At 47.1% G+C, this 18458-nt stretch overlaps 2 protein-coding genes across 2 annotated transcripts; one reads left to right on the top strand and one right to left on the bottom strand.

Moving 5' to 3' along the window:
* The first annotated feature begins 1709 nt into the window (after positions 1 to 1709).
* LOC149277478 (ectonucleoside triphosphate diphosphohydrolase 8-like) lies at positions 1710 to 9219 on the top strand. The gene is made up of 9 exons (XM_089502917.1): positions 1710 to 1835; positions 2162 to 2279; positions 4408 to 4558; positions 5702 to 5861; positions 5949 to 6176; positions 6547 to 6810; positions 7353 to 7463; positions 8461 to 8598; positions 9004 to 9219. The coding sequence occupies exons 1-9, from the start codon at positions 1710 to 1712 to the stop codon at positions 9217 to 9219; spliced, it is 1512 nt and encodes a 503-aa protein (XP_089359043.1).
* Positions 9220 to 11342: 2123 nt separating this feature from the next.
* LOC149277477 (neutrophil cytosol factor 2-like) lies at positions 11343 to 18170 on the bottom strand. The gene is made up of 14 exons (XM_089502916.1): positions 17997 to 18170; positions 16627 to 16709; positions 16391 to 16499; positions 16062 to 16199; positions 15359 to 15466; positions 15052 to 15111; positions 14352 to 14389; positions 14124 to 14265; positions 13939 to 13998; positions 13562 to 13655; positions 12950 to 13017; positions 11905 to 12092; positions 11623 to 11728; positions 11343 to 11489 (listed from the first exon to the last, which is right to left on the bottom strand). Exons 1-14 carry the CDS (start codon positions 18168 to 18170, stop codon positions 11343 to 11345), a joined length of 1515 nt encoding a protein of 504 aa, XP_089359042.1.
* Between the last annotated feature and the right edge of the window lie 288 nt (positions 18171 to 18458).

Raw genomic sequence — 18458 nt, 5'->3', positions numbered from 1 at the left:
CGCAGATAATGAGATGATGAGTTTTATGGGGTTTTTTGTAATTAGGGGAAAACACGAAGAGACCCGCTGTGTCTCTCTCTGTCTGTCTCTACTTGTCTTTCCTCTCTTGTCTCTCCCTGTCTCATTCCTCCTGTCCATCTCTGTCCTTTTCTGTATGTCTCTCTCTCTCTCTTTGCCTCTCCTTCTCTGTCTGGTTCTCCTTATCCTTCTGGCACTCTCTGTCTCTGTCCTTCTCTCCTTTTCCATTTCCACCTTTCTCTCTCTTTCCCTATCCGTCTGTCTCTGCCTGTCTGTCGCTCTCCATCTCTGTCTCTCTCTGTCTCTCCCTGTCCGTCTGTCTGTCGCTCTCCATCTCTGTCTCTCCCTGTCCGCCTGTCTGTCTCGTCTCTGTGAGGTTCGAGGTGTTGTCCCGGTAGGAAGGGTTGGCAGGTCTCGCCTGCAGATGATTGGTTACCTGTGCAGCAGGAGGGCTGATTCTCCGCCTTCACATACCTGGTATTACTGTACGCCGCGCACACACACACCGTGCTCACACACCGGGCTCACACTGCACTCACACAGCACTCACACAGCACTCACACAGCACTCACTGCACCTTGACCCACGAGGAGGGCTGCCAGCTGGAAATTTACTTTAGTGTCATCGCTGCTGCTGGAGACCCCAAGGACAGGTATGTTCCTCGCTGACGGACAGGGCTCGGTATGCTGAGCGAGCAGCGAGTGGAGCGCACACTCAGCAGGCGTGGAGTGGACTCACTCACAAGTTTTTCTGATAACTTTTGTTGCCGTTGATCGTAGATTTTAAAACTAACTGCCGAGCTGTCTCTCTGCGGGGCCAGTTAGACGTAGACCGCGCCGATAAACCAACCGCTCCAACGGGGCTGAGTTATATCCATGGAGAGCTGCAGGGATCCGCTCCACTCGTCACCGGAGAACAGAGCTCTCCTCAAATACGTACGGCCAAAACGGAGAGAGCGAGACGGGGAGAGAGATGGAGAGGGGATAAAGGACGGGAGGGAATTTATTTCAAAGGAGGAGAAAAGTTACAACAAGAGACCGGAATCCAACACTAGAGGATCAGAGACTGAGATGGAAGGAAGTTTTACTTTACTGAGAGGGTGGTAGATAAGTGGAACAGCCTCCCAGCAGAGGTGGTAGAGGGTAACACAGTGAGGGGATTAAACATGCATGGGATAGACATACGGCTCCTGAATCTAAGACGAGACCAACGACTGATTAAGGTTTGAGTCTTTACAGCAGGAGAAACATTGAACTAGACGGGGGCCGCCGGGGGCCGGGTTCTGGGTTTCTATGTTCTATTTGCCGGCAGGTTCTAGGTTCTGGTGCAATTTAATGGATTTGGCTTATTTATGGTGAGCCAATGACAGGAATCATTTCACTTGTTACTATGGCGATTGCTTTAGTTCCAGCACAGTTACAATGTATCTATATAGTAATGGGCGATGTCACCGAAGCCCCCGGAGTCGCCCACGTTCCTTGACCCGGCTCCTTGGGTTGGGGGTGTTTGTTGCCGGGGCCGTCCCCTGAGATGGGCAATTAATGGATGCTCTCGGTGCGGCTGGTTGAGTCCCGGAGACTTGGTCTCTTGTACCGGCTGGTGCCCCCTTTGTTTAGACCGCCGGCCCCGCGGGGAAGTAGAACGCGTCGGACTCGTCTGGGGTCTCCTCTGCCTTCCAGGTGGAGGCGGTAATGTGCAGGAACCGGAAGGGTCTGGCTGTCGGATGTCTGATCATCGTCTCCCTGGTCTCCGCTTTCATCGCTCTCGTCCTCAGCATCGTAGACGTCAGAAATGTCTACCAGCCGTCACCTGATAAGGTAAACGCTCCGGACCTCCCAGACTGGGGGCAAAATCACCGATCCGACCACCACAGGGGCAAAATGGGCTATATTATGGGAAGTGCCCCCCAGATACCGTATGGCGTGTAAGCTGAGGGGTAACAATTGCGCATATTCCCTGTAGGTCGCATAATGCTTACATGCAGTCGCAGCGCGATCAGGCAAGAGTTAGCTGGATACCTTCACGTAGCCGGATCAGACAAGCAGAGATTCAAAGCAAATTACCCCGAATGCCGCCAATCGCTTCTTGTTCTTTGAACGTTCCGGTTATTTTTCCCATGATCCTCTCTGTCTTGCCGTTGCAGTACGGAATCGTTTTTGACGCCGGATCGTCGCACACCTCGCTCTACGTCTACCGGTGGCCGGCAGATAAAGAGAATGACACCGGCATCGTCAGCCAGGTCCATGTGTGCCACGTAAACGGTGAGTTACCCCCAAGTTACCCCCACGTAACCCAGAGTAACCCCCACGTAACCCCCGGTAACCCTCGCCGCGAAAAATACCGCTTTTTAACCCTTTACGTGTCAGAGGGCTGAGAAATCCAAATATTATCATATAGCACCCCCCCAGAAAAACAAGGGTGACCCTGGGCGGTGGATGACGCCGGTTGGTGGGTGACGCCGGCGGTAGTGGAAGGTGAGTGATGCCGGTTGGTGGGTGACGCTGGGAGGTGGTGGGAGGTGGGTGATGCCGGTTGGTGAGTGACGCCGGTTGGTGGGTGACGCCGGGAGGTGGTGGGAGGTGGGTGATGCCGGTTGGTGAGTGACGCCGGTTGGTGGGTGACGCCGGGAGGTGGTGGGAGGTGGGTGATGCCGGTTGGTGAGTGACGCCGGTTGGTGGGTGACGCTGGGAGGTGGTGGGAGGTGGGTGACACCAGTTGGTGGGTGACGCCGGGCAGTGAGTGCCGCTGGTTGGTGGGTGACGCCGGGCGGTAGTGGGAGGTGGGTGACGCTGGGAGGTGGTGGGTGGCGCCGGTTGGTGGGCAATGCCTGGCGAGGAGTCACAGCGAATGGAAACACCTGGTAATATCCTGGATAATAAAAACCAGGTAAATATATAAAGCAAACAGGGTGTCACTGAAAGGATGCAGTCCGGGTGTTTTCAGACAAGGCCGTGCAGTACCTTAATTTCTTTTCAATAGGGCGTCAGCTCTATGGATCCACTACTCCTTTTTACAAAGTAGCTCAGATTCATTTTGCCGGGTCCCAATTGAGGGGTCCCCGGCGTGCAGTAGGTAAAGGGGCCATCAGGATTACCTCCTTTAACTCCAGGGGGTAATAAGTACTCCTGGTCTCTCGCTGCAGGGGTTAATATCTGGGTCCCGAGATAATTGCCTCCCGTCTCATCTTCTTGACCAACGTCCGCCTTTTATTGCGAGAGAAATAGAAGCTCTTCGCTGTCTCTGGGTTTCTGTCCGGCCGGTTCTGACTCCCCATTACTTTTGACACTTCCTGTTGAATGGGTGATGTCATGATGGTAATAATGTGATTGGCTAATGCAGACGATGACCTCACTGCGTTGCAGGGTTGGGATGAGGTTGAAAGTGAAACGTTGTGTAACGGGGGTAATAAAAACTCTTATTACTCAGCAAATATTTTATATAAGAGGCCGGGGCTCTGATTAAGACGTTTAGGGGCTTTTAATAAAAAGGGTCTCGTCTTTCAGGAGCTGTATGTCTATCCCATGCATGTTTAATCCCCTCACTGTATTACCCTCTACCACCCCTGCTGGGAGGCTGAAGTGGAACGTGGAATTATATGGCCTGTAAAGCGCGTGTCACGTGGGGTAAATAACACGCGGGGTGAATTGTTCACCTCTCATAAAAGCCCGTCCTTCGCTGCCCTGCAGACCTTGGAGCCGCCCGGGGCTTCTGCCTCTCTGCGGCTTTTTATAACCATCAATCAATAGGGTTTAAAGGTCTGAGAAAGATCAATATTTACAGGACAGCCGGAGTTTGGCTTCTGCCCAGCGGCGGCTCCTTCACTTTCGATGACTACTTTCTGTGTTATGGGAGCAGCGAGGCAGGGAGACACCTGCCGGGGGGTAAATGGGTAAATCGGCTTTTGCTTTCCGGTATTTGATCAAAGGGGATCCTGTGGCTTGAGCTGGTTACAGACAGACAGCCCCGGCCTCTGGATTGTTAATGTTCTGTTGCTAAGCAAACCTGGAGGCTGTCACAGTTTGCCCTTGAGTTGCAGTGTTTTTGCCGATTCACAGGGTTTTTACCCCAGTCTGCAGCGACTCCTATATATTCTCCTCTGATTTAATGATATCTGAGCGTCCTGATTGGTCCTTTACTCCCTGCTATATCACAGCTGGAATCCCTGCTTGAACTCAGGTGACTCCGTTCAGAATATCTTCACCTCCTGACCAGTCACGGTTTCCATAACGACTGTTATTAGAGCCATTTGGCGCCGCTATCCCCGGGTTACAAATATATTAAAAGGTGGCCCCTGGGCAGCGGTCAGGTTGGGGCCCGACATTCCGTTTCATTGATACATTGAATCTCCTCGCGTGTTAAACCTGACACCTGGCGTGTTCTTTCCCTCAGGTCCGGGGCTTTCTGGGTACGCCGATCGCCCAGACCAGGCCGGGGCAAGTTTAAAGCCCTGCATGGACGAGGCATTGGCCATCATCCCCAAATCACAGCACGCGGAGACCACTACGCTCCTGGGGGCCACGGCTGGCATGCGGCTTCTCAAGTGAGTCAAATAAAGTATCCAGGGGAATAAAAGCTCCGGAGAGCTCCCACTGTAACGAGCCGGCGAGCTCCGACTGTAACGAGCCGACGAGCTCCGACTGTAACGAGCCGACGAGCTCCGACTGTAACGAGCCGACGAGCTCCGACTGTAACGAGCCGACGAGCTCCGATTGTAACGAGCCGACGCGCTCCGACTGTAACGAGCCAACGCGCTCCTACTGTAACGAGCCGACGAGCTCCGACTGTAACGAGCCGACGAGCTCCGACTGTAACGAGCCGACGAGCTCCGATTGTAACGAGCCGACGCGCTCTGACTGTAACGAGCCGACGCGCTCCTACTGTAACGAGCCGACGCTCTCCGACTGTAACGAGCCGACGCGCTCCGACTGTAACGAGCCGACGCGCTCCGACTGTAAGGAGCCGACGCGCTCCGACTGTAAGGAGCCGACGCGCTCCGACTGTAACGAGCCGACGCGCTCCGACTGTAACGAGCCGACGAGCTCCGACTGTAACGAGCCGACGAGCTCCGACTGTAACGAGCCGACGAGCTCCGACTGTAAGGAGCCGACGCGCTCCGACTGTAACGAGACCAAGAGCTCCGACTGTAACGAGCCGACGAGCTCTGTCATTAACGAGGTCACCTTCGTCCCCGACACCCAGCTCCAGGCACGCGCCGGCCTGGAAAGCCGCGGACGACCTTGGGTGTAATAGAAGCCAGCGGTTTTGTTTGACTTTATTAACCAATCACTTCTTTAATAGCTTTAAACACAGCAAGTGTCTAATACACGGCGAAGGGTTCTGACGTTCTATTCAGTTTGTGAGATGTGTGAATCACGTCCGTTCCCCAGGCCCCTCATCGGCCCTCCATTCATATAGATTTTCAGAATGGCTGCCTACGCACCAGCAACTTCCATAAAACTTTTTTTTCTGCGGCTATGGCAACTGAGCCCGACAGCCAATCACGAGTTTTGCAATCCCTGAGGACCAGGCACACATTTACATGATTGTCTCTGGGTCGGGTTTGGGAATTCAGAAGGTAGAGGAATTCTAATTTGTCTGTAACGTGAGAGCTTTTAGTTTCGGGTGATATTTTTGCAGAATTAATAATTTCTACAAATCATTCTGTGTCCCTCGCTGTTGGCAGCCTGCAGAACGAGACGCTCACTCAAACCATCTTCGCCGAAGTGTCGAAAACCCTTAGGACGTTCCCGGTGAGGTTCCAGGGCGCTCGAATCCTCACCGGCAACGAGGAAGGTTCCTTGGGCTGGATCACCGTCAACTATCTCCTTGGCACCTTTGTGACGGTCAGTAGGTGACGGTTGACGGCGTGACTCTTCTCCCCGCTGCCCCGACCGACTGAGTTGAACCGTCTCTTTGCTTGGTTCCGGCAGCATTCCTTGATGAACATTTGGATTCACCCTGGAAGCCAGATCCTTGGGGCTATGGACCTCGGCGGGGCTTCCACCCAGATGACCTTCCTCCCCTCCGGGGCTATTGAAGACAAGAACACCGAGATGAGTTTCCGCCTGTACGGCTACAACTATACAATCTACACCCACAGTTACCTCTGCTATGGACAGGACCAGGTATTCAAGAGGATTCTCGCAAAACTCATCCAGGTGAGGCTTCGCTCTTCAAATGCGGAAAGAGCCACTGACGCCATAGAAACAATAATACACGGAAGGGGTAGTATTTTGGGGGGTATTTGGGTAGATTATGAGAGACATCCATGTGACATTGTATCTCTAATCTCGGCTTTAAGACAGATGACTTGCTTAAGATCTGCAGAAGACCAGTAGAGGCTTCCATAGGAAGAGGTGGTTGGGTTGCATGGCTACAAAGTATCAAATCTATTGAACGTTAGAAAACCGGCGTCTCTCGGGGGGATTTAGAAGATCCCAAAATATAATTCTGGACGCCGGGGGGTCCGGCAAGGAATCCCAAAAGAAAATCTTACGGTTGGATGATTCTTCTTCTCTTCCTCTTTAGAACAAAGGAAATGACCTGGAGAACGTTACTCATCCCTGTTACCCAAAGGGTTACACCGGCAGCGTCTCCTTGTCGTCCGTGGTGGACAGTCCCTGCGTATCCCAGATCCCCGGAGATCCGGTCAGGAACGTCACCGTGAGGGGCACAGGTGATCCCGACTCGTGTCTCACGGCTGTCCGGGACATAATGAATTTCACGGCTTGTAATAAATCGTCTTGTTCGTTTGATGGGGTCTACCAGCCACCAGTGCAGGGGGAGTTCTATGTAAGTAACTCCTGCTGGGAGGCTGTTCCACTTATCTACCACCTTCTCAGTAAAACTTCCTTACATTTCATCCAAGCCTCCAACCCACTAGTTTTAGATTATGGCCGCTTTGCTCCTTTCTCGGGTTTCATACATGAACTTCTGATTACGACGGATAAAAGGAAACCCGAAGATGTGGACCTCACAGGCATCCTGAGCTGTCTGTTGGTACTTTCTCTTTGAGAGTAGTTTCATCCATCCATCTTCCCCAGCAGAGCAGGTACTCCGGGTTTTGGGTTATTCTGGAGGTCGGGTCACCGTACTGTCCCTTTAAACACTTTCCTTGCGTTGGGCTCAATGCTCGGGAAATGGTTGAACCTGCGCGGACAAGGAGCTGTTCCAGGGTAGAGATAATGGTGCAGCTCGATAAATAGTTGGCTATTCTAAGAACGCGACCTTTGTCCTTCTGTGTCAGGAGAGAAGTCTTTTCATGGTCAGGATCTCAGCTGATTAAGAAAACATTAAACCCGAGATTCTTGTGGTTTTTTTTCCCGAATTTCTAGGCCTTTTCGGCGTTTTATTACACGTTAAGTTTCCTGAATCTCACGAGCGGACAGTCCCTGGAAGCCACCAATCGCTCGGTGCGGGCTTTCTGCTCTGAGGAGTGGAGTAAGGTAATGACATCATATTTATGGTTTCTTGGAAGAATGCAAGAAATCGGCGAACAACCGCAGAGTAACACTTTACTCAGAATAAGAATTTCATCCCCTCTTTCTTTTCTCTCTGCGTCTCTCTCTCCCCTCCCCTTTCTCCTTGTCTCTTTCCTTTCACCTCTCTCACTCTCTTCACTCTCTTTTCTCCCAATCTCTCTCTCCCATTCTCTCTCTCTTCTTTCCCCGTCTCTCCCATCCGTTCTCTCTTTTCTTCCGTCCCTCTCTCTCTCCCTCTCATCCTCTTTCTCTTTTCTCCCCATCCTCTTTCTATTTTCTCCCACCCCTCACTCTCCCATCCCCTCTCTCTCTCTCTCCCATCCCCTCTCTCTCTCTTCTCACCCCGTCTCTCTCTCTCCCATTCTTTCTCTCTTTTCTCCCATCCCCTCTCTCTCCCATCCTCTTTCTCTTTTTCCCTCCGTCTCTCTCTCCCATCCCCTCTCTCTCTCTCTCTCTCTCTCTCTCCCATCCCCTCTTTCTCTTCTGACTCCCTCTCTCTCTCTCCCATCCCCTCTTTCTCTCCCATCCCCTCTTTCTCTTCTCGCCCCGTCTCTCTCTCTCTCCCATCCTTTTTCTCTTTTCTCCCATCCTTTCTCTCTTTTCTCCCATCTCCTCTCTCTCCCATCCTCTTTCTCTTTTTCCCTCCGTCTCTCTCTCCCATCCCCTCTCTCTCTCTCTCTCTCTCTCTCTCTCTCTCCCATCCCCTCTTTCTCTTCTGACCCCCTCTCTCTCTCTCCCATCCCCTCTTTCTCTCCCATCCCCTCTTTCTCTTCTCACCCCGTCTCTCTCTCTCTCCCATCCTTTCTCTCTTTTCTCCCATCTCCTCTCTCTCCCATCCTCTTTCTCTTTTCCCCCCATCTCTCTCTCCCATCCTCTCTCTCTTCCCTCCAGACATATTTAGAAATGTCTCGATGTGCTGATTCTTTTATTTATTTACTGCCCCCCCCCCCGTTGTCGGCAGCTAATCGGTGCGTTCCCGTCGGAGAGCCAGGCGCGTCTTTCTCAGTACTGCAGCTCCGCCACGTACATCCTCACCCTGCTGACAGACGGATACCGTTTCACCGACCCCACGTGGAACAACATTCACTTCGCGAAGCAGGTGCGTGGCCTGCGAGTTTGGGGCGTTACGCTCGCCCTTTATCTGCGTCTAATATTTCTATCTCAGGCCACTGTTTGCTCAAGATACGGAGTCGGGATATTAACAATAATGATTGGTTCAGCTCTGTAATGTATTGCGTGACAGCGCAGCGGAATATGATGGCGATATAATAAACAACAAATAGTAACAGAACGCAGGATACAAAGTAACGTCCTCTATATAATATTTTTTGCCCAAAAATGTAAGTAATTTAGGTTGAAAGAAGTCCGTCACGTTCTCCCGTCTACCGATCCGTCCTGCTTTTGATCCAAAAGAATGCAAAAAACCCAAATTAAGCTATTTTTCAGATTTTTCTACTTAGGGGGATCAGATGGAGAAGCTCTAACGTCCGTCTCGTTTTTGCAGATCGGCGACGCCGAGGTGGGATGGACGCTGGGATACATGTTAAACTTGACCAACATGATCCCGTCGGAAGCTCCCGGCCAGCTGAAGGGACAGAGATACAGCTTCTGGGTGGCTTCACTGTTCTTCATTGCCCTGAGCGTGGCTGCGGGGCTCGTGGCCGCTCCCTTACACTGTTTCCGCAGGAACACATGCGCAGGACAGGGAGGATGGAGCTGAGGGCCACGGAACCATCATCTTCTTTGCCAAGAATGACCATTTATTGTCTAAAGGAACGATTTTGTATCAGAGACGTGCAACAAATAATTTATAACATTCCACGGTCTCCAGAGATTTTTCCACGGACACAGAAAGGCAAACGACTTTTTTTTTTTTTTAGATTTTTTGGTTGGGGGTCCGCGCGGCCGCCGTTAGCATCTCGTTCACCGTTATTCAGGATTATTTCGGCTCGATGTTAACACCACGTGCAACGGGCAGCATTTAATCCGTCACACTGTGTAAATAACCAAAATGTAATAATTTATATATAAAAAAAAGGAAATAAATATACTAAGTCTATGAAAAACTGTGATAAAAAGAGTAATTCTGAGGGTAAAGGTGGGGCAATAATCTGTGAATGTATTTAGAGGCTGGAAACCCACGTGTGGACCCGGGAGTTAATATATCATCACCTAGACATTCTTAATACCTCTCCGGGGTATTAAGGGCAGGTTTGCTGTTTAATGGCTGCGTGTGGCAGGAAACCCTATATATAGTCCCTGACTGTGTCCATTATTAATGGACTCCCTGAATGGGCAATAGATACGTTGTGGGGGTATAAAGGTCACCAAAAGGGGTAGTTTATAGACCAGTAACCATGAAACGCTCAATCATGTGAGAGGTTCGGTGACACAATACAACTACACGCCGGGCAGATTATTCATTCCTACCCCTTTAAATTACCACCACTCCCTGGTCTGTATTACTGGATCCCAGGGGCTGTTTTATAAGAGGAACAGTCTGCCCCCAAGTGGACATTCAGTGGTATTACATCGGGTTATGTCTCTGTGCAGCTCACCCGCACCTGTTAAACTTACCTATAAAGATCAAGACATGGAAATAGAATCTCTCAGCACATGAAAACTTACAATGTAACAACCAAACCCGGGTAAACAGCCTTAAGCTGTGATTCCCTGGATCTCCGATTTATAGAACCGATAAAACCTATAACTAAATCGTGATGAAATATCTTGTACGTCAGCACAACGTGAAGCAAACATCTGGGACTTAACTACAGCCATGAAGTGGTTAAATTTGATTTTTTAATAAATTTTAAGATTGAGTCTGGAAGTTTCCAGGCAAAGAGGGACTCAACGAAGTGTAATAGATTTAAATAAATATCCTCATTTGAGGTTCATCTTTATATATACACAAAAGCTCTATGACTTCAAGCGAGCGGTTATCGCGTGGCGCATGTCCACAGCCATCAGAGGAAATTATCCCGAACATCAAATATAGAAGGAAATGGAAAATCTCAGCAATGATCAGATTTCATAAACCCATTTAACATAAATGAGATTTTTTAGGGAAATAAATCATCGAGTTCTAGAACCGTTTAGCTGATAATCTTCCCGAATACGAGATTATATCTTATCCAAAAGATGCAGAAAGTATATAATGAATAAAATACAACAAAATTAATTATTAATAACATTTGTGATTCTACCCAAAAAAAAATAAATTCTATTTGAAATAAAACCAGGATTTCTGCTATAAATGATCAGTTAACAAAAAGCAACATTTTTATAACTCCATAAATTGTACATTAGGAATGCGCGTCCACTCTGGATCTTAATAATCCGGGCTAATAATAAAAATAATTTACAATGTAAACAAAAAATACGGTTGTGTTTGACGGATTAGGCAATTCTTGTGTTTCTTGCTCAATCCGTGTGGTTCGGAGGACGGCGCCCCATTGAATGATTGGCGCAGTTTAACTTTCCTCGAATCGCGATACGAAGCAGTTTGGGAATATTCCAATGCTGCCGGCGCAATGACCTTCCAACCACTCGTCGTTCACTGGCAGACGGAACAATAAAAAAAAAAAAAAAAAAAAAAAAAGGTTAATAAAACAATTCTAAATTCTAAATCACCATTTAGAGAAAAGCACAAGGGAAACTCCGAAGATTATTTGACGTACTAACATCTGAACCCGTTCAGGGATGAAATGGACAAATTACAGCAACAGTTATCGTGAAGTTTTATTATTTGATCCTTTGGATATAATTTACCCGCCAATGAAAATGTAAATTAAACGTGTATAGGACATGTAAGGGACAGAGCTGCAGAATGATAGTTCTGGTTTAGAGACGATTAAAGGTTTTACCTTCAGACAATATATCGATGATATCTCCAGGGTTAAAAGACAGATCTCCTGGTCTTTCTGCTGGAAACTGGTAGAGAGCTCGCATGCGATACAGGACCGGTCGCCCCACGCAGTGATAGGCATCCTGGGTATCAATAACCACAATGCAGCTTTTACTTTGTAGAATGTATGGTCATCAATATGGATTAGGTATCGGAGAAAGGCTGATATATGGACTATGTATTTATGTAAAAGAATAGTTTTAATCGATCTGTTACCTTACAGCAGAACATGAGGTGCTTGGAGGTCGTTTGTTTCAACATCCCCTGCAGGTCTTCGTCCCCCTTCACCAGGGTCAGCGCTTTCCCCTCGGAATCCCTGTAACTAATCAAACAGAGGCGTTTCTCATAAAAGATGAAAAGATTCTCCGATTAACCAATAAGGAAGCTCCCTAGCAGTTGGTGGCGCTGAAAGAAGGTATAAAAGGTGAGAGAGGGGACATGAGAGAAACCGGGAGGGGCAGTAAAGCAAGCAAAGGAGGGCAGGATTTGCCCAACTACCTCAGCTGGATATTCATCTGCTCTCCATGTTGTCTCAGTTTGCGTCTGAGCAGGTCCTGTAGTTCAGGGTAAGTGATGTCCTTCTGGACTTTCATCGACACAGTGAATTCCGTGTGAACCCGTAACGTGATCTCGTTGTCCTCGGCAAGCGGTGGTGCTGCCTCACCTTGGGGGGGATCCGGCTCAGCCTGTCCAAACAAAACGCAGGATGCAGAGATTAAATATTCAGGTCGGGGAACGAAGATCGAGAAAAACTACCATACGAGGAATATTTGGAGAAGAGACCCTTAAAATCTGCCATGAGATGGTGCTACCTGTTGGCATCGTCTTCAGACCAGGCCACAAATACAGGCAGGTCAGAAGGCACACAGGATGCCGCTGGAATTCTTTCAGAATGAAACATTTTATATTTGATACATTGTATTCATTGCCCCAGCAGCACACCGTTTGCTTCACTAACCTTCCTGGCTTCCAGGATAGAAAGATCTGTTGTTGTTGGAGGAGATCTCTCTGCTACTTTATCTGTTGGTGGGGAAGGTCTTTCGGTCGCTGGATTTGTCTCCATCAATGGCGTTCTTCCTAAAGGGAGCACTTTCTCCAGCATCGGAGCTCTTGTTAAAGGGACATCTCTCTTGAGCACGGGATTTGTTAAAGGGACAACATTTTCCCTACGAGACGGCTCTGGGATGACCGGAGTCCGCAGCTCTTCGACACTTTCTCCTAGCGATGAATTCTTCATCTGTAGGGAGAGAGCAAATCAGGATGGAGTCTTATCTATAACAATCTCAACACCGCTCAATGTCAGATATACAAAGAGGGGCACTTTTGTTGTAGGGGGTGTGGTTAGAGGTGTGGCTGGAGGTGTGGCCTCATTGAGGGTTTTTTATTTAAAGACAGACAGAAGATAAAAATAATTTTCTCTACTATAAGATGGGAGGCAATTTTTATATAAAAGTTGTTTCAGAGCCATTTGTTTAGTAAACGGAAAATATGTTATTTGGAATAAGGGAAGAGACTGTCCCTTCAGATTAAAATGCAGCCAAACCTTAGAAGGTGCCGGGGGTTTTCCTTCAGGTCGAGGGGGTATCTGCTTCAGCAACCGATCCTGGTCATCTATAAAACATTATGAGTCGCTTTCAAAACAAAGACACCAGGAGTTCAGTTTTACAGTTACCTACATAGACTTAAGGGTTAAAATCTGAATTTCAAAAAACATTTCTAATCTAATGGTCTATCGATGGTCTATCTTCACCCCAGGAACCCTCAACAGACCCTCACATTTGCCATTCTTTGGACACCTGTCCCACATCATACAAAGTATCCCACCCCTGACTAACAACCGCTACAAAGTATCCCACCCCTGACTAACAACCGCTACAAAGTATCCCACCCCTGACTAACAACCACTACAAAGTATCCCACCCCTGGCTAACAACCGCTACAAAGTATCCCACCCCTGGCTACTGCAAAATATCCCACTCCTTTCTAACATCGCTACAAAGATTTATTTTTTGCTTTTAATTAATGAAAATTCTTATTACATTCAATGAAATGTATAATCGCTGACCCGCTAACCGAAGACCCTTCACTGACCCTCTAAAATTCTAACGGGGGATCAGGGGGTATCTGAGAGGCAAGTCCTATTCTTTCTCCGTACCGTTGTTTAACCAGAGCATCTGCTGCGGGGACGGCATCGCTGGTCTGGAAGGAGGGATTTTCATGGGTGGCATAGGAATCCCGTTATCATCTTGCTGCCAAAAAATATTTAACAAAAAAAATTGTGAAGAAATAAAATTGGGAGAAATAATTTGAACAGACGTAGAATGATGACATACGGAGTAAAAGAGCAAAAAGAAATATAATGACAGAACTGTTCATAGTGTGGACTACTCCTTAAGAATGTATATAAAATGCTACAGCCGGTTAGGATATAATTTATCACATAAACAGATATTAGAAAGAAGCCAAAAAGATCCGTTCCTTAGAAATAATATCATCTATCATATAAGATCTGGAGTCGTCTGCGGTTTTTACCTTAATGTCTGACTTGGGCGCGTTCACTGGTTTCAGAATACTGGTTGGAATCAGGATTTTCTATAAAATGCAAAGATAATAAAAGAAAGTTCAACAAGCTGGAAAAAAACGCAGCACGGCTGGCGATCAACCTTCATCAGAGAGGGTTGGTGCAGACCCGGCCCCGCGTATTCGGGGGTCCTTACCTGGCCGTTGTGGACGGCGGCGGCCCATTCCCCGTCTTTGTTCAGGACGTACACATAGCTATTTGCCTTCACGGCTACATCGTCGTTAGAATCCTCTGGGTAATAATGAATTAAGACCCGGTGGTATCCGGCTTCCTGCCCGCTGGGAGAAGAGAAGCGAAGGGGATTAAAGTTATCTCCGCATTTATATAAAAGAACTAAAGACTGATTCAAAGCAAAAATCCTTACAGAACAGCGTCAGGACCTGGCTCGTAAAAACCGCGATTCTGAAAATAAAAACAGAAAAAGGAATGTGAATAATTTCTCGGTATTACTTTATTACCTCGAGCGCTGATTTGGGCTGCACTTCCAGAATTAACTGAAATTTTGTTTATTTGGTAGATGAAGTTGAGTAATTTTTTAATGATAAATATATTATTAACCCCTTAAGGACAATGAGCGGCCCCTAAACCCATTGAAAACAATGCATTTTGAGCCCGTACATGTACGGGCTTTGTCATTAAGGGGTTAAATATATTATTTAAGTAACGTAAGGGGTTAAATATATTATTTAAGTAACGTTATAAATATTTTTTTCTACTCTCATAAAAAAGGTATCAGCTTCAACTAAAGACTTGACCGGTTCTGTGAAATCAAATAATAACAGAAAAAAGGAAAATTATTTTTGCTCAGTAATATAAATACTGACATTGTCAATCAAAGAGGCGTGTCAATCAAAGAGGCGTGTCAATCAAAGAGGCGTGTCAATCACAGCAGCTTGCCAATCAATCTGACTAGTCAAATTGTGTAATTTTTTTGCTAAAACAGTAAGTGTTTAGTTGAAGCCGACACCTTTTAATGGGCCAATGTACAAAATAAATGACTTTTTCCACCTGAAGAAGAGACCGCTGAGGTCGATGGGACTTGTCAATGGGAGCAGATGTCCTACCTGTGGGCGCAGAGGCTCAAATCCACTGTACTGGTCATTAGGGACGACGGACACGATCACCTGAATGCAGAAAAGCGGACTAAGTAAACCCCTACAAATCACAGCCACGTCAAGATTTCACCGGGCCCCAGGTAACGCATTAAATTAGAGCCACGTGATTCTACTTTAAACTTAACAAAACGCTGCGGTTACATTTATATCGGGAGAATAAGAAGAGGTAAATAAACCTTTTACAAACAGAGGTGGAATTTAAATCCCCGGCGAGGCTATTATATGATTCATCCGTTAATAAAAAGCGCTGATTCACCTTCGGTTTACCCAGGAAGTCTCTGGAATTTAGCTGCTCAACTTCCTGCTTTTTGGGTCTGAAAAGTTCCCCTTCGGGGACGTGCGTCGGGATCAGAAAGGTTCGGCTCTGCGGGAAGGAAGGGACATGCGTTCTGACGTCACATCTGATAATGTCTGCTTTATAAGAAAGGGTTAATTTAAAGTAACAGAGCGTTCTACAATCCTTTATCAAAATTAGAGAATTTCGTTTTGAACGGAATTTTAAAAAAAAAAGCACTTTACTTTAAAAAAGCTCTAGACAATATGATAATTTTGTACCCTCACAGGCATCCTGAAATCAGAAGCTGGGATTTGCCTCCAGCATAAATTTTTTGAGATTTAAGGAATTTGGTAAAGTTTTTGGAATTGGATCATACTTGGATCCTTGGGCTGACAGTTTACTTGTCTCCACGAGATCTTAATGACTTTGTTGCCTTAGAGTGATGAGCATTATTGCCATTATTTTAGTGACTACATGCCCAGGGTTAAACCCGTTTCCCTCATATCCTTTACATTATATTAAAATATACTAAAAAATTCTCAAATTTCATAATTTATGGATACGTTTCCAGTACACAGGCCCATTAGGCACTGGAAACCAGTATAATATATATATATATATATATATATATTATTTATTGGGATAGCGGTGGGATTGGATGGACGGAGATGGACGTCGGTACCTGGACTGATTCCAAGGCGGCCTCTAGTTTGGGAGTCTTGGCCTCTCCCGGTACCCACTTCACAGCCTCCCTCAGCTTCTCTTCTGCGCTCTCCCACCTTCCGAGGTGACACAGAGCGGCCGCCGTGTTATACAGAACCTGCGAAGGACACACAATGACTCCGGAGATGGGACCTTAAAGAGTGTAGGAGACTATCGACTAAACGCTGACTCTAACACCCAGTATCCGCTGCGTCGGCCGGCAGGTGTTTTGGAACCCAGCTGCATTGGCCACTTTTGTCAGACCATATAGTTGTCCTGTTTGGGCAGATGTCCCGTCCGAGGTCCTACCTCCCAAGTGTGCAGCACGTATTTCAGTCCCAGCTGCTTGTAGTCAATGAAACTGTTGTTCCTGAGATGAGCCGAGGCCTGGTGACAATCGCTCAGCGCCTTCTCGTACCTGGGGAAAAAAGACATTTAGAGAGCTCTGTCTACGGCAAAGACACGATTATCCGCTGGGAGCCGATGGGCCGTAGGGGGTCCCGAAACATGGCATATTAACCCTTACAGGGCCGGCGCACGCTTACTTTTGTAACCGGAAATGCACAAAACTCCTCTGGGAAAACCCGACAGCCAGACAGCGATCCTTCCCGAGCGATGTGTCAAACGCCTGAGAAAAAAACAAACCATAAAAAAGGTTCACAAATCTCACAATTCACACGCAAGTCAGCGCTTTAACCCTTTCAGCGCAGGGGCAGACCGCAGGCGAGAGCACACGTCACCATGAGAGATTATACCTGTGTTAATTACTATAACGAGACATCAGACATACCCCGTGGGGTGCCGACGCGACATCGAGCAAGGATTGGGGGGACGGAGCTTGGTGACAGCCCCACATAAACACTAAACGCCACTTTGTGGGGCAGAAAAAACCCCATCGATATCCCCAGTACCTGAAATTCCCAGTTCTGTTCCTTAAAGAGCCTGAGGGGGGTATAAGGATGAGGGTAACGCACCCTTTACACCCTGGAGGCTGTAGAGGCGTGCGTTACATGCCCCAAAGGTTCTAAGCCTTCAAGGTTCCAAGTCGTTAACACAAAGAGCTCGGCTGTCTCATTTACTCGATTTATGGATCTCTGCGGGGGTCCCACGTGCCGAATTCTGCTGATGGGAACCTCCTGGGATTACCCCAGGCTCGCCCCAAAAGAAATACATTGAGCGCAGCTCACCCCTTAGTGAATAAGCCCAAAGTCCCACCGATGGTTAAGGAAAGCCTGCGACTCTCTCTTTTTGAGAGTTCTGACCAAGATTTTCACTCCTTGTGGTCTCATAACCCAAAACAACTCAACCAAATCAAAGTTTGGTATCATTTTTGTTTTGCATTTAAAACTTTTTTGCAATATACAAAAAAAAACCCCCATTTATTTGCAAGATATTATTGACTAAGGTCAGCTCGGAGCGTGTTTTGGATCTCAAAATATGAAAAAACTAATGATTGTTTCCCCTAAATTTTTGTACATGTGCAGGATAAGCAGGAAAAACACATCGAAAAACCTCGCTCTTTATTATAACTATTAATATATATATTTATTTTTTTAATACTGGTGCTTTATAAAATTATATATAATTATTGTGAATTGGATGAAATTGCAGAAAAATATTTGAGAAATTCGAAAACTGTTTGGTGTGTTTTGGGTTTATCTCATACGCTGCCCATCCTTGTATAATGAAAAAATATGATATATATATATAAAAAATAATTTATTTTAATATATATATTTTTTTGGTGTGTATATATATATATATATATTAAATCTATCGATTAGAATAATAAGTGTAATTTCGTGTTATCTCCGGGAGTTAATAAAACCCTTTGGGTTTTATTATGGGGTCTATTGAGTCCCCCCTGAATACGCAGGCTGTGCCGCGTCTCGTTAAAGGGTTAAAGCCCCCGTACCTCTAATGATTGCTGGAGTTCTCCTTTGAGGAGGTGTAAACTCCCAATGTTGAACCATATCTTGGCCGGTGGATCCCCAATACTTCGGAATTTCTCCAGAGCCAAGTCGTAGTCCTTTTGATCCGCCGCCAGGACGCCTTCGTGCCAGTGCTGGATGAGGTCTCTGTAAGCCATCTTGTCTGCGATGCGTACCTGTGGCCCCCGGTCAGGCATCTGATGCGGGGGAAGCTGCTATGGATCCTTTGATGGTTTCTTTCGTCTCTCGCAGTCCTACACAGGAAGCACTCGTCGTCTCGGGAGTCTCCACCTCCCCCCGCGTACCTGCTCTGTGCTTTAAATTCCTGCATTGCATCACGTACGCACACCTGTGTGTTCATCGAGGCGGAACCGACACATTCCAACACAGATACACTTTGTGTTTGTATCTATCGTGTATCACAACAACGTAACAAAACATGCAAC

Source organism: Sceloporus occidentalis, unplaced genomic scaffold (assembly GCF_023333645.1).
Source record: "Sceloporus occidentalis isolate IW3139 unplaced genomic scaffold, rSceOcc1.0.p SCAF_214, whole genome shotgun sequence".
Lineage (NCBI taxonomy): Eukaryota > Metazoa > Chordata > Lepidosauria > Squamata > Phrynosomatidae > Sceloporus > Sceloporus occidentalis.
This window is presented reverse-complemented; position numbering and strand designations above follow the sequence as displayed.

What these genes read in the sequence shown, in the direction of transcription:
- LOC149277478 (XM_089502917.1), top strand. Translation starts at nt 1,710, where the DNA reads ATGTGCAGGAACCGGAAGGGTCTGGCTGTCGGATGTCTGATCATCGTC. An exon ending in ACCAGCCGTCACCTGATAAG is followed by an intron (nt 1,836 to 2,161) that starts GTAAACGCTCCG and finishes TTGCCGTTGCAG; the next exon opens with TACGGAATCGTTTTTGACGC. An exon ending in GCTGGCATGCGGCTTCTCAA is followed by an intron (nt 4,559 to 5,701) that starts GTGAGTCAAATA and finishes CGCTGTTGGCAG; the next exon opens with CCTGCAGAACGAGACGCTCA.
- LOC149277477 (XM_089502916.1), bottom strand. Translation starts at nt 18,170, where the DNA reads ATGGCTTACAGAGACCTCATCCAGCACTGGCACGAAGGCGTCCTGGCG. An exon ending in ACTTCCTGGGTAAACCGAAG is followed by an intron (nt 15,112 to 15,358) that starts GTGAATCAGCGC and finishes TTCTGCATTCAG; the next exon opens with GTGATCGTGTCCGTCGTCCC. An exon ending in GATGCTCTGGTTAAACAACG is followed by an intron (nt 13,018 to 13,561) that starts GTACGGAGAAAG and finishes AATGTTTTATAG; the next exon opens with ATGACCAGGATCGGTTGCTG.